Below are 14237 nucleotides of genomic sequence, written 5' to 3' on the forward strand. Positions count from 1 at the left end.
TATTAATTAATGAAAATGCTTTTTAATTGCTCCAAAAAATCTACGTATATATATATATTAAAAATAAAAAATAATGATATTTTTAGAGATTTTAAAAGACAAGAAAAAAATTATATAGAGATTTTAAAAGTTTTGGGGATGGGATTTTCAGTTTAAAAAGTTTTAGGGAGTCAAATGAGATTTTCCCTCTCTTTTTTTTTCCCTTATTTTTTCCTCTTTTCCTTCGCCTTCTTCCTCAGTTCAGCTCATAGTCAGTATCACGCATTTCCTTGTCTCTGGATCGCTCTCATCACTCTGCCAAGCCTGCGGATATGATGGCGCTGAGGCTGGGAAGATGTGTTTCCTCCTCTCCTTCCGTTGCTTCAGCGGGTCTTCGTGCTTTTAAACGACTTCTTCTTCTTCTTCTTCAACAAGCTGCCTTCTCTTCCCTTGCAAACCTAATCTTCCCCTTTCGTCCCCCTGCTGTCGCAATTTCTACACCAAAACTGCAATTTGTCAGGCGAAGAAGGCTGAGCTGTTCTTGGATGAAGTGAGGTACAGATGCAAGAACGGTGGATTTAGAAACCTCGACGAAACATTGTCTTGTTTTGAAGGGATGATCAGAATCCGGCCGTTGCCTTCACCCGCTGATTTCAGCCTGCTGTTTGGGGTCATTGGCAGGATGGGGCATCATGCTGCCGCTATTGGTCTAATCAAAACGGTGAATGTTGCCGGTGTTAACTATGACCTTCATAGTTTCAGTATTTGGATGAACTGTCTATGTCGTTTGAAAAGGGTAGATCTTGGTTTTGCTGTTATGGGCAGAATGCTCAAACTCGGCTTTAAACCAGACGTGGTGACCTTGAACACTCTGGTCAATGGACTATGCATTGTGGGAAAACTTTTCCAGAGCCGTGGAGTTAGTTGATGTTATGGAGGAGAGAGGGTTCGAGCCCAATGCAATCACATATGGAGCGATAATTAAGGGCTTAGTTAGGATAGGCAAGACGTCTCTGGCCCTCGGGTTGCTCGAGAAGTGGGAGGGCAGAAGAAGCTGCAGGGTGGATGTTGTTACATACAGCACTGTACTCGAGGGTCTATGCAAGGAAGGACGGTTGATGGAGGCTTTGAAGCTCTTCCACAGGATGATTGATCAGGGTGTTCAACCCAATGTTGTCACATATAACACCTTGGTTCATGCTAGGTGCTTTGAAAGACAATGGGAGGAGGTTGAATTGCTCTTAAAAGAAATGACTCAAAGGGGCATCACCCCAAATGTTCGAACCTTCAACACGATACTGGATGCATTTTGTAAGGATGGGATGTTTTTTGAAGCGGAGTCCATTCTTGATACTATGATTCGAATATATATTGAGCCTACGGTTGTCACGTACAATTCTCTGATTGCTGGATACTCTCTCCAGAATAGAATGGATGATGCAGAGAATATATTTCGCTTGATGGGGGAAAGGGGTTGCTCCCCCGATGTTTTTACTTATAACACACTGGTAGATGGCTGTTGTAAGGGGAAAAGAATGGATGAGGCAGTGATTGTGTATCGTGAAATGCTTCACAAGGGTTTGGTTCCAAATGTCGTGACATATAACATACTTATTGGCGGCTTCTGTCATATCGATAACTTCCGTGCTGCTGAGGAGCTTTTCAAGGAGATGCAAGATGCTGGTCATCATCCAAACCTTCAAACGTGTGCTATCCTCTTGGATGGATATTGTAAACACAATCATCTCAATAGGGCAGTGGCATTGTTCCGACAAATGGAAGAGCAAGGGGTCAGTCCCAACATTGTAATCTATAATATCCTCCTACACGGCATGTGCAATAATGAGAAACTCGAAGATGCCAAGAGATGCTTTAGAACCTTGCTTGGGAAAGGGTGTCGGCCTGACGTGGTGACATTTAGCACTCTCATAAATGGATTATGTAAGGAAGGCCATGTATACGAGGCCCCATAAGTTGCTCCAAGAAATGGGAGAGAGCGGATGTTCTCCAGATTCTACCACTTATGACATTCTAATTAGGGCTTCTCTTAAGATAAATGAAGAGTTAGCTGCTCTAGAGCTTATCTGAAAAATGCGTGATAGTGGCTTGGCTGTAGATTCCTCGACAATGGAATTGCTCTTAGATGATAGATTAGATCCGAACATTCTAGAATGCATAAAAGACCTTCCGTAAACTACTTTCTCTACTTTAATGTTTTTTGCGGAAACCAATGGGATTTTTTCTTGTATTTTTGCTTAATTATATTATCAATATCTATTGGAAAGCATGAGACTAGCTTGTCACATTTTCTTGTTTGTTGATGAAAAGTGTTAAAGATAGTTCTTTTAGAGGTGTTATATATTTGACAGTGTTGTCAGCTCTTTCAAATTATATCATATGTTGTCGTAGCTGATATAGAGTCCCATATGTTGAATGAACAAATATTCATATGCATTGCCCCTTACAAGATAACAAAATGGAGCTTGTTTGTTATCATTCAGGATAACAGTATACTGAAATAGATTGGAAACCTAACATATGCATTTTCCGGATTTGTTATCAGACAAACTGGTGGAGATCAATTCCCCCTACAGTTCCAACCTCCAAGAACTGTCCCAACACCCAATCTCAATCTTTTACAAAAATGTCTTCTTCTTCTACTTGCAATGCCTCCGTTTCTGTTCAGCAATGCTATAGGGGCAATCAACGGGACAAGTAAGTTCAGTAAAGTTCGCAGGATACAGCTCGCCATCACATCTTGCCATCCTTGTAGGCGTATCTTGTTGTGGAGTGTGGCTTCGTGGGCCCGGTTCCTCCAAGTAAGTTGGGCGTGGGTCTATTGCACTTTTTCAATCCGAGTCTCCTTATCATAACGCTTATATTTGACAACTTACGACAAGGACATAATCTCCTATCTATTTACCCGAGATAAAATATCAGGTGCATTGTTCGCCAATATATCTGTTTACGCACGTGGTCTATGGATCTCTTCTTTGGCTTTACATTATATCGATCTCCTCTGCAGATATTCCTCCAGCGATCTGTCTTAGCATAAAATCTATTGTTATATGTTTGTCGATATCTACTATTCACATTTGTTCCATTCTCTAAATGTTGCGTCGTGGTTTTGTAGATCTCTGCTTTGTCTCTTACATAATGAATTCCGCTTTTTTAAATACAGGCTTAAGAGAGTGCAAATGATGATATTAAGGACATCTAAACAACTTTTTGGTTCAAACAAGGTGGTGTCAGCATTTGAGTGCCCACAATGTGGTTACGGGTTTTAAATAATTAATACCGAATTTATGCGAGAATTGTTGAGGATATTTGAGTGCTATCTCGGCACTCTGCAAAAATTCGTAAATTAATCAGTAATTTTCTCCCTTTAGTTATGCACATCCGCCTATCTATTTGCCGTCTCCTCTCTTTGCTATAACCAATTCCATCAATTCAATGCACTTGCTTTTAAGTTAATCCAACGTACTAGTTGGTTTAATGATCCCAGAAGCTCCGTTTTGTTACATGATTCAATACGTAGTTGTGGAATGGAAATCGATTGCATTGAACTGAAAAGAAATACAAAGGAAATTGACTGTGGACCTACTGAAATAGGGAAATATAGTTGAAACGGTTTGACGGATCACTGGAATAAGCTGTGCCTGTCGAAAGGAAACGTGCATCAGCCTTAACAAACCAATATCTCCACATCTCCTAAGTTGATATATATATACTTGAATTACTGTTCGAGTGCTCCAGTTATGATATCCAGAGATGTATCTGAATATTTCCGTGGTTCATGTCAACACCGCAATGATAATAATTTAAATATTAAAAAAAGATATTTTAGATCGATCAAATCTATCATCCTGAGCAATCTTCACAACTACATGCCACTAATTTTCATCATGTTCCGTTTGAGGTGTTCGTATGTATGTACCACCGAAAATATGCAAATGTGTTATAGTCCGTGCACAGATTGTAACTCTACTAAAGAAAGAAACCGACGATGAATAGTTTGTGCAAACCATTTTGGGTTATGATTCTCGGTTTGATGAATACATCCCGTAACGCTATTTCTTCATTAATCTATATATATATATATATATATATAAGGTTGCATCCCTTGCAATAAATAGGGATAGAGAAGTAAATTTCTAATGATTTAGAAGTAAAAATGTCAATATCTATGAAATAAATTTGGTAGAAAGGTAAATGTCTATTGAAATAGGGTATCTCAAATTTAAAACAAATTTAAATTGAAAATAACAAAATTAATGAAGAAACTTTAGTTGTATTAATTTATATAGGCATCTTGGCTCTTACTCTGGAAAATTCTATTCGTAAAAAATTAATTTTTAATTTCTAGGTTAACTGTACAATCTATAAACGAACTAAAACTTATAAGTACAAAGTTCAATATATTATTAGATTACTGCAATACAAATGTCCTATTACTTTAAATTTATGTTAGAAAATTAATTATTGCATATAAAGTTTATATCATATAACAAATAATTAATTAATGTACATAAAACTTCAATTATATGTAGTTTGAATCCCGCATAAACTTTACTTGAATTAATTTATGCAGGTATTTTCACCCTCAATCTGGAAAATATTATTTGAAAAAAAAATTAATTTTCAAGTAATAGGTTACTATACAATTTGTATAAACGAACAAAAGCTTATAACCATAAAGTTCAATTTATAGGGTAGGAGGTTAATGTCTATTGAAATAGAGTTTAAAAGATCAATATCTAAATAATATTTATTTCTATGTCAAATTTAAAACAAATTTCATTTAAAAATAACAAAATTAATAAAGAAACTTTACTCGAAACAATTTATATAGGTATCTTGGCTCTCATTTTGGAAAATCTTATTTATAAAAAAATAACTTTTAATTACTAGGTTAACTGTACAATCTATAAACAAACTAAAACTTATAAGTACAAAGTTCAATTTATTTTTTTTTTTGCTAACCCGGGATGTTCAGGCTTCGCCCGACTAATTCCCGGGGTTCCGTGAACCCCCGGCGATGCACGGAGCGGGTAATCACGCCAAAGGCGCTCCGGTGGCTCCAAGGGATTTAGATATTAGACTATTGCAATACAAATCTTATATCACTTTAAATTTATGTTAGAGAATTAATTATTGCAAATAAAATTTATATTGTGCATAACGAATTATTTAATTTATGCACATAAAACTTCAATTATATGTACTTTGAATCTTACATAAACTTTACTTGAATTAATCTATGTATGTATTTTCTCCCTCAATCTAGAAAATATTATTTGTAAAAAATTAATTTCTAAGTAATAGGTTAACTGTACAATTTATATAAACAAACTAAAACCCATAACTATAAAGTTCAATATATTATTAATATGTTGCAATACAATGCTCCTATCATTTCAAATTTATGTTAGAAAATTTATTATAGCAAATAAAGTTTATATTGTATATAACAAATTAATTATTTGTGTGAATTACATGTATTTTAAATCTTGCGCGGTTTATGAAAACTACTTTATTCAAATAAAATTATAATTAAATTTGAAAAGCATAAAAAATTCTCAACGAAAAAATAAAATTATAATCACATCCAAAGTAAAAAGTTCAAGAAATCTCTATAGAAAAATTACCCATGCAGCGCAAGGTGAAAGAAGATTAGTGTATAGTAATTTTGTGATCCCAGAACACCATATATAAAATAAATAAAGCAAAAGAAGATATCTATATTTGGTTTTTATTGTTATGTCATGTTCACCGATCCCCATTCTCCCAAAAGTATATCGAATCATACGGTTTTTTTTAAAAAAATTATAAGGGAGCTATGAACCTAATACAACAAAATAAAAATCTTAAAGTCTAGTAAAGGGGTAAGGATAATCCCACCAAATATCGAATCTAGAATGTCCTAATTATAGAGCGAGAGCGTACGCTAATATATTACACCCTCTTAGTTACTGAATTTTACCGTATCTTATAATTAGAAAAACCGGAAGGTTCGTAAAGTTACATACAATTTCAAAGATAAAAAATTCGCAAGTAATTTTGGCAAAGTGGCACATATGTGCTCGTATATCAATGGTTCAGCAAGGTCCCCTCGGAGACGATTGGATCTTCGGGCGACGTCAGCAATGGCGGCTGAAGCTCCGATAGATTCTTCAAAATCGACTAACGGAAAAACATCGATAGCTTCAAATGTTTCATTGTACTAAATTAATACTTCTACTACACCGAGTCAAGAAGTTTCAAATTATCGCTGCTTTTGCCCATAAAAGGGGTTCATCTCGAAGCGGGTACAATCAGTAGAGATAACAGAGGAAGCGCACTTTGACCAGGCCATAGTGACCACCAACCGTGTCAGAGAACATACAGGATTTTAGTCGGTACAATCAGTAGAGATAAAATAGGAAGCGCCGGAGAAAATCAGGTGGTGATTTACTGACTAGTAGGGATGATGGATCTAAATAATTAACAAGCCACCCCTCTAAGGCATTCTCATATTAGGGGCATTTTCTCTGTATGTACGAAGCCCCATGCTCTTCGTACCTGCATATACATTAAGCAAAAAAGAATTGGGAAAAAAAAAAAAGAAGAAGGAGGAAAACCAATGCCCATAAAAGATTTAGCAATCACAGGTCATGAAAATTTGACTGAAAATGAAGGTAACGAGAGAATGGGAGAGTTAATCCCCAAATATCTAAAACCGGTGAAAAACTGAACGAATGCAACTTACTCGGACTTTGAAAACCACATTTGCTGGAATGAACCGAGCGATGCCAATATACTTCCTCCAATCCAAACACTAGCATTCAAAAAAAGAATCCAGAATGTTATATATATATATAACTTAAAAATTTCACGGATAAGAACCTCAGAAGAGTGTTCTGTCCAGCCCACCTGTATCTCCGTTCTGTCGTGTTTCCGCTCGCCAGCACTTTGATTCTAGCGGCTTGAGGAGATTCCTAGACATGAAATTTCGTAGTATTCCATGAGATTCTTACTTTCAGATTTTTTTTTTTTATCACAATTAGAAATGGAAAGAATTATTAATATTATAACTCTATTTGTTTAGCAGAACGTTACCTCCAGCAAGTCCTTCTCGAGACGCTCCTTCAACTGTTGCATTGATGCGGTGCCACCAGCAAGCTTTCAACCGAGGATGAAAGAGCATCAGTCTCAATACATTATGTTATGAAACAAGAGATGCATGAAATCACAGGATCATTTTTACAAGAGATGAATGAAATCAGTGGATCATTTTACTTCAGTTATTCCAACTAGTTGAGTTTATTCTCTATCAGAAAACTATTATGGTAATTTTTTTAACACTGGAAACGGTAGACGAATAGACTAGAAGTCCTAGCAAGTATGTAGAAAGAGTTTCTCAAACATGGCAAGCTGGGAATATGACACATTATAAATGCCCTCTTCATAAATATCGACTTGTCATTGCTGCACTGGAATGAATTTGAGTGTAAATCAACAGGAAGAGTGATATCTATGAAAAGGGGGTGGTGAGTCAACAAAAGGACAAAAAACAATTATTTGGTCATTAGCCATCATACCAGTATGCTGCTAAAAAGTTCTCTCCTGATGTCCACGTCGCACTTATTAATGCTCTCAATAACCTGCATGCATAAGAAGAAAATTAAGGAAAGCGCTTCACTAAAGCTTAAAGCGAGTATCAAATGAAAAATTAACAAAGAAAGGAGATTCACCATCTGCGATAATCCACGAGTTGAGGGAGCAACCTCCGAGAAATTCTCCATACCAGGTATTGTCTGACATAAGAAAAAGGAACACGATTTGAATTGGCAAATTAAGAAACATAATAAAAGATACATTTGATAATCATGATCAAAAAGTTGGGGAACAAGTAAAGAAAATCCAAATCAAGCAAATATGCTACCTATTGGCACCTACCTGAGCCAATGATGGATTGAACAGAATGTTGGGTATCTTAAATCTGTCAGCCCCAATTTCAATTGTTCTGCATTCAAAACAAAATGCAGATGAAAAGTTTCGCAATATCATTTCTATGAGTACCCACAAGAAAACATATGCTGTGCCAAAATTCATCACTAAATTTTATTCAACATGGTGAAGTTTACTTGAGAGAACTCACTGGCCATCAGGTAACTCGTATGGAGTCATAGGAATGTTGGCATATGCAGTTTCTGTTCAAGAAAACAGATAAGAATAATTGTCAGCCACAATGCTATGAGTTAAATACCTTAAAAACATTTATATAGATGAGAAAAGCATAGTAAGGTGGAAGAAAAAATGATGGATGTGTTTGCATGAGACATCAATAGTGAGCAATACCATCATAAGGAGTATCAGGGGCTCGACAAACAGATTCTTTGATATCACTAGCAATCACCCTGTGTCACAAAAGAGACAGCATTTAAACGAGGGATATTTCAAAGAGAAAGGAAACATTTCAACAAGAAACAGTGAATAGATTTAGACCTGTGAATACAGTTCGTAACTCTCTGTTGTATTTGGCAAATCAAGATCTACTGTCTACAAAACCACAGGTAACAAAAAGAGAAACAATCTCAGATGAAACCGGAAGAGATCCCAAGACCAATTATTACTCGAGGAATCAAGATAGAAGCAGAGTAATAAGAAAACATAAAACCTGAAGAAATTGAATGTTCCAACAGAAATTGTTGAAGCACAAAAGGTAAGATGACATGATGCAAACATTACGACGACATCATTATTATAAAATTAACCTGAAACTCTCCTGCACGTATCTCCTTTCTCTTGAAAGAGTATCTGGGTTTTATCTGAAGCATCAATTGCAAAGAACTTTTCAAATGCCATGGAGATTGTTGAAGAGCTAAATAGCTGGGAAGAACCATGATAAATATACCTCGATGCCCTTGCTTTCCAAGCTCCTCATCAAGCAATCCGTAAGAAATTCTCCTCCAATCGGAGAAGAAGCAACAGCCTGCAAAGACAAAGAAAAAGAGATCAGAGAAACGGATTCCAAGTATGAATCATTTGGCAATCCATATTTTTGGTTGGCTTATGCAAAAAAATGGGGATACCCTTTGAAGAACATAACCATCATGTACTGGGGCAACTGTAGTCGATCCTCCACCACTGTACACATAGGGAACAGAACATCATAAAGCGAGGATAAGGGACAATGCAAAATAAGTGATAAATTGATGTCACTAAAACATGCCAATGTATAAGGGGAGAAAAACCCATAACTCAATCAATACATTTACCAGTCAACAACCAATGATGTAGCACGTCCAGATGCAAACGAAGTGAGGACCTGGCCAAAGAACAAACCTTCAATGAGATTTATGCCAAAAACAATGATAAATGATCCAAAATGAAACTTATAACAAAATATAGTTCAGTATCGATTCTTGTCAAACAGCATGGAACAAGATGGCATACAGCATTCTTTGCCAAAAATAATGCAGGAACCTTGTACTTTTCGAACATAAGCTCCACTGCCCTGTCAAATCCTAAAACGTCATACTCAACCATTATAAACAAAGTATCCTGTAATCTACAAAACATATACTTGAACATTTAAGAATCACAAATCATGGAGGCAATCAGCCTATATTAACAGAAATATTTTGAAGCCACAAATAGGATAAATAACAAACCTCTTCTTTTTCAAATCTCAATAGATTTATCAATTAGACAAAAAAAACCTTCCACTTTCCAAGATGTCCACAAAGAACAACAGATTCAATTGCTTGATCTTCATAAAACATGACGTTTCTTCAAATGATAAAATGCCGAGGCCAAAATATAGTGTTGTACTAAGAATGCATAAACAATGTGAAATCACCTCTCCCTTTGTTGTTGAACGTTAAAAGATGGTTCCGCAAGGAGAATTGGATGTTCTTTAGGATCAATTAAGAGGCACTCCCTAAAAAGAAAGGAAACTTATTATAATGGATGAAATATATATTACATAGACTAATGGCCCTTTTGGTACGAATGGAATGAAAAAGAATTTGGATGGAACAATAAACTAGATACAATGTTATAGAAAGGCGCTCTTTCATACTATCACCCCAGACAAGCCATAAATCAGGGCAGAACCCAAGGCTGAACAATGTGAAACTTAATTCAAAAGTAGAAGGAAAGAACTTAGGTGAAAAATCTCCAAACAATACTGACCCAATATAAATAGGTTAAGCTGATGAATTCAACGTGGAGATAGAGACAGAGACAGAATCTCTGAAGTTATGATAAGGAAGTGAGGAAGTTGTTGGTAGTTTGTACCACACAGCAAAAACTACGTGTGGTACTTGAACTGAAAAAATCAGTTGTCAATCTTTCATCTTTCTCAAAAGCCATGATATGTACGTCTACAAAATCCAATTACCTGAAAGCATGATCCCATATACTGTCGACAATATCCCAATCTGCAACTATTCCATCCTTAAAGGGAGATATGACCTGATGAAGATTAGGGGTGACTAGTTAAAATCAGAACTGGTGATACCCTATTGTTTCATGGAAGCCAACAGGCATACCCTAATGTATTATCTGAAATTCCTCTATAAAAGCAATTTCATCCTATAGAGAAAGTATCTTGATTGCACCCTGTTGCTATCTAATTTAAAGTGTTGCATAGTACACAGACGATGCTAACCTCCATGTGATCTCGGCGGAGACCAAGGGATTGAGATCCTACGTACAACTTTCGCTTTCCTTTACTCCTTTCAGTTTCAGGGGTTTTACTGGCCTTCGCCTCCCCAGCTGAACCGGAGTTAGCATCCGTACTTGCAGGCTCATCGACTTCCATTTGATCAATTGATCCAACAACCTCAAAAGTAAAAAACACCGCTGATCAACAAAATAATCCAGCAAAGAGGAGAATAATCAAGGAATTCATGACCACTTATCCAGAAAGGTCCGTAAGTTATATTACTCCTCAATTTCTCACCTTTATTTAAAACTTGCAGTGGCAAAACCAAAAGCTAATATGATCCTCCATGACTACTTTTCCATAGAGGAAGACGAGACACTTTATTAGACCTCATCACAAGAGAGGTATTCCAACTCGAAAATACAATCTAAAGAATCGAGTATTTACTAATAAGACACCGACCCTTCTCGAACAAGGAGCAAGCTTACTGCATTATGCACACTGTCCACATGTTCCTCACTTATAACACTTAGGCCTCTGATAAATTTATCCCATCCCCATTGATTTCAAAACCATTCCGTGCTTCTTCCTCGACGAATGCCAAGAGGGCGTCCTCGAGAAGTGAAATCTAAAATAAACTATACACAATGCCGTGCTTGCTTGCAACTGGACAGAGTTTTTCTGGCCAAGAGGCAGAGATTCTGACTACAAGAACTCAAATTCTCCTGGAAAAAAAAATTTACAGAGAACTCACAGAGGGGAAGACAGCCTTGGGAGCATCTTCACCGGCGTAACCAGCTTTGCAGGTGTGGAAGCCCAAGTCGACAACTATAGCCGATACTTCGTCTGCACAACAGGTATAGAAAGAGTTCCCGAATGAATTAAGAGCCTTTCGAGCAAGAAGCGACCATCGATGGAAGTCAGAAAACAGGGAAGTCCCTGTCGTGAGCTTGAGTTGACGGAGTGCAGAGTCCAGCGTGCTCACCTCCTCCGTACATGGTTGCAGGCTTAGGGTTTAGAGACTGGTGCCGGAGGGAAGAAGATCAGGTAAGGGTTTTTAGCGCCTTTGGGGAGAGAGGGAGAGCTGAGTCGGAGCTCGAGCTCGGCTCCGTTCAGCGCAATCAGTTCAGTAGGCTAAGGCCAGCAAATCCTATTCTGCTAAGGGAACAAGAGAGATAGATGGCCACTTTGATTTATTATTATTATTATAGGAAAAGTACTCCACGTTGCACCAGATTTTGTCAAGGATGGCACAACGTTTACAGCTGTATTTGGTTTTTAAATAAAAAATTTTATTTTATCCAACTCAATTTTATTTTTTCTTAAATTCAACATTATAATTAATACAGTTTTAATTTTTCATTTAATAATTTTTCACTTATATTTTTTTCTAATTATTTTATAATTAATTTTTAATAATTTTTTTCTTAAATTCAACATTATAATTAATACAGTTTTATTTTTTCATTTAATAATTTTTCACTTATATTTTTTTCTAATTATTTTATAATTAATTTTTTAATAATTTTTTTAAAAATTCAACATTATAATTAATACAGTTTTATTTTTCATTTTATAATTTTTCACTTATATTTTTTTTAATTATTTTATAATTAATTTTTTAATAATAAATTTATCATATGTTATCGCATCTATATATACATATATATATATATATATTCTTACTCGTACATATATTTATCAATAGTTATAAACATTACACAAAATCAAATTAATCGAAAACCAAACACAAGCTAAAATTGCACAACATGACACAACATTTGAGGTTGGTGCCTATTGAGGCAAGCCATTACCAATTCCGTAAAAACGAATGGAATTGCTTAGGTGGCATACACGTGGCATAATTTTTAGGACCCAAGCCCTGCCATGTGGAATTCACCCGGTTATTCCACCCGCCCATTTGCCCTTCCGACCCGATCTCATTTTCCCTTCACTCCCATTCCCCCCCCCCCCCTCCCAAATTTGTCCTTTCCTACCTCTTCACCATTCTTACTTTTGCTCCTTAAATCGACAATAATCCTAATCTAAGAAATTCCCATATTGTCAAACCAGCAGAGAGAGAAGGAAATCTAGTGATTGTGTATAATTGGTGTGCATCCATGATGTGAGGTTGAGGTTGAGGTTGAGCTCCGATTAGTGTTTCTATGAGGAATTTTTAGCTTCAATTGTGTAGCTTCTCCTGTGAGTTCTAAGGATACAAGAGATTATGCTGGTATGTTGACCCGAGACTTTGTATGAAATACTTCGAATTACCCATATGGGGCAAAGGGAAAGCTCACTGCGTTCAAACCCTCATAAAACTCGGATGAAGATTGCAAAAGGGCAAATAGGTGGAAGAGAGAGGCGTATAGAGGGCATGACAAAGATTGGGTAATGGCATGAGCCAAAGAAGGGGCCAAATTGGGGGGGAACCCTAAAATCGATTGACGGAGGGGATGAAAAATAAGATCAGAGCAAGGGTAGATGGGTTAGGGGATAAAAGGGTGAATTCCAACTCGAGTCCCACAATTTTGTCATGTGTGGCACGTCAGCAATTTCATTCGTTTTTTTTACGGAATTGGTAACGACGTGCTATATTGGCGCCAACCTCAAATGTTATGCCATGTTCTGCAATTTTTAAATGTTATGCCATAGATGAGAAAACCTTAAAGGGGTGCTATGGCAAGTACTTTCCCTTTTTTTTTCCTTTTTTGCTGTAAAATAATATCTATTAATAATGGAGTTAAATATCAATCTTGTCTGTAAGATAGTCAACTTACACAAATCGAGTCTCTTGCATGAAATTTACATCGAATTGGTCCTTTGTATCATCAAATTTGTCCTCTGTAACATCAAATTTTCCTTCGTAACACCCAAGTCGTCCTTTGTTACCTCAAATTGGTCTTTTGTCATGTCAAATTAGTCATTTTTTACATCAAATTAGTCATTTGTTACATCAAATCAGTCCTTGAGATCCCAACTTCCTAAATTTACCGACTATAACAAAGGTCCTTCACTATTTGATTTTTTTTCTTTTTTCATCACGCGCTCTCCTCACTCTCTACTGTAAATGGTGGTGGAAAGCTCTATTCAAGTCGTTTGTTCTATTCGCTTGGACCTCTGATGAACGAGTTATTTGCTCCCATGGAAAGCTAATACAACAAGCTACAAATAAGAAACAAGAGTTGAGTCAAAAGTAAAGAACTTCAAAAACTTAATTTGAAATTCAGTCTTTTATCACAAAACCGTAAACATTCAAACAACTATACCTTACAAACCATTTAATGGGAACAGCTAAAACAAACTCTCTATTCAAAATCAGAATCATCATCGACATCGGGAGAGGGGGATGGGTTGCTCTCACCAGACATTCGGCCATAGTTGATAGGAGAGATACGGTGGTCTTCATCAAAGTCAGAGTCATCATCATCATCACTAGAGGGGTGCTCTCAACAAACATTCGGCCATAGGCAATGGGAGGGATACAATGGTCTTCATCGAAGTCATCACTGAGTAAGGAGTAGGAGCTCGTTGACGAGGAGGAAGTAGTGGAGTCGTTCGACCCTTCTCCATCTTTTATTTCTTTCTTCTCTCCCTCTTCAAT

General features: G+C 36.5%; 2 protein-coding genes across 2 annotated transcripts; one reads left to right on the forward strand and one right to left on the reverse strand.

The window, feature by feature from the left end:
- Positions 1–240: 240 nt before the first annotated feature.
- LOC116214631 (pentatricopeptide repeat-containing protein At1g63400-like) lies at positions 241–2338 on the forward strand. The gene has a single exon (XM_031550024.1). It carries the CDS (start codon positions 858–860, stop codon positions 1950–1952), a length of 1095 nt encoding a protein of 364 aa, XP_031405884.1. The 5' UTR covers positions 241–857; the 3' UTR covers positions 1953–2338.
- A 3842-nt stretch (positions 2339–6180) lies between these two features.
- Positions 6181–11805, reverse strand: LOC116214635 (actin-related protein 4-like). Its single transcript, XM_031550029.1, has 20 exons — positions 11619–11805; positions 11388–11479; positions 10637–10810; positions 10367–10440; positions 9824–9904; positions 9418–9478; positions 9240–9289; positions 9054–9108; positions 8876–8953; positions 8736–8789; positions 8467–8520; positions 8320–8380; positions 8120–8171; positions 7918–7984; positions 7713–7775; positions 7560–7622; positions 7078–7140; positions 6892–6956; positions 6728–6796; positions 6181–6540 (listed from the first exon to the last, which is right to left on the reverse strand). The coding sequence occupies exons 1-20, from the start codon at positions 11629–11631 to the stop codon at positions 6495–6497; spliced, it is 1335 nt and encodes a 444-aa protein (XP_031405889.1). The 5' UTR covers positions 11632–11805; the 3' UTR covers positions 6181–6494.
- Between the last annotated feature and the right edge of the window lie 2432 nt (positions 11806–14237).

Source organism: Punica granatum, chromosome 7 (assembly GCF_007655135.1).
Source record: "Punica granatum isolate Tunisia-2019 chromosome 7, ASM765513v2, whole genome shotgun sequence".
Lineage (NCBI taxonomy): Eukaryota > Viridiplantae > Streptophyta > Magnoliopsida > Myrtales > Lythraceae > Punica > Punica granatum.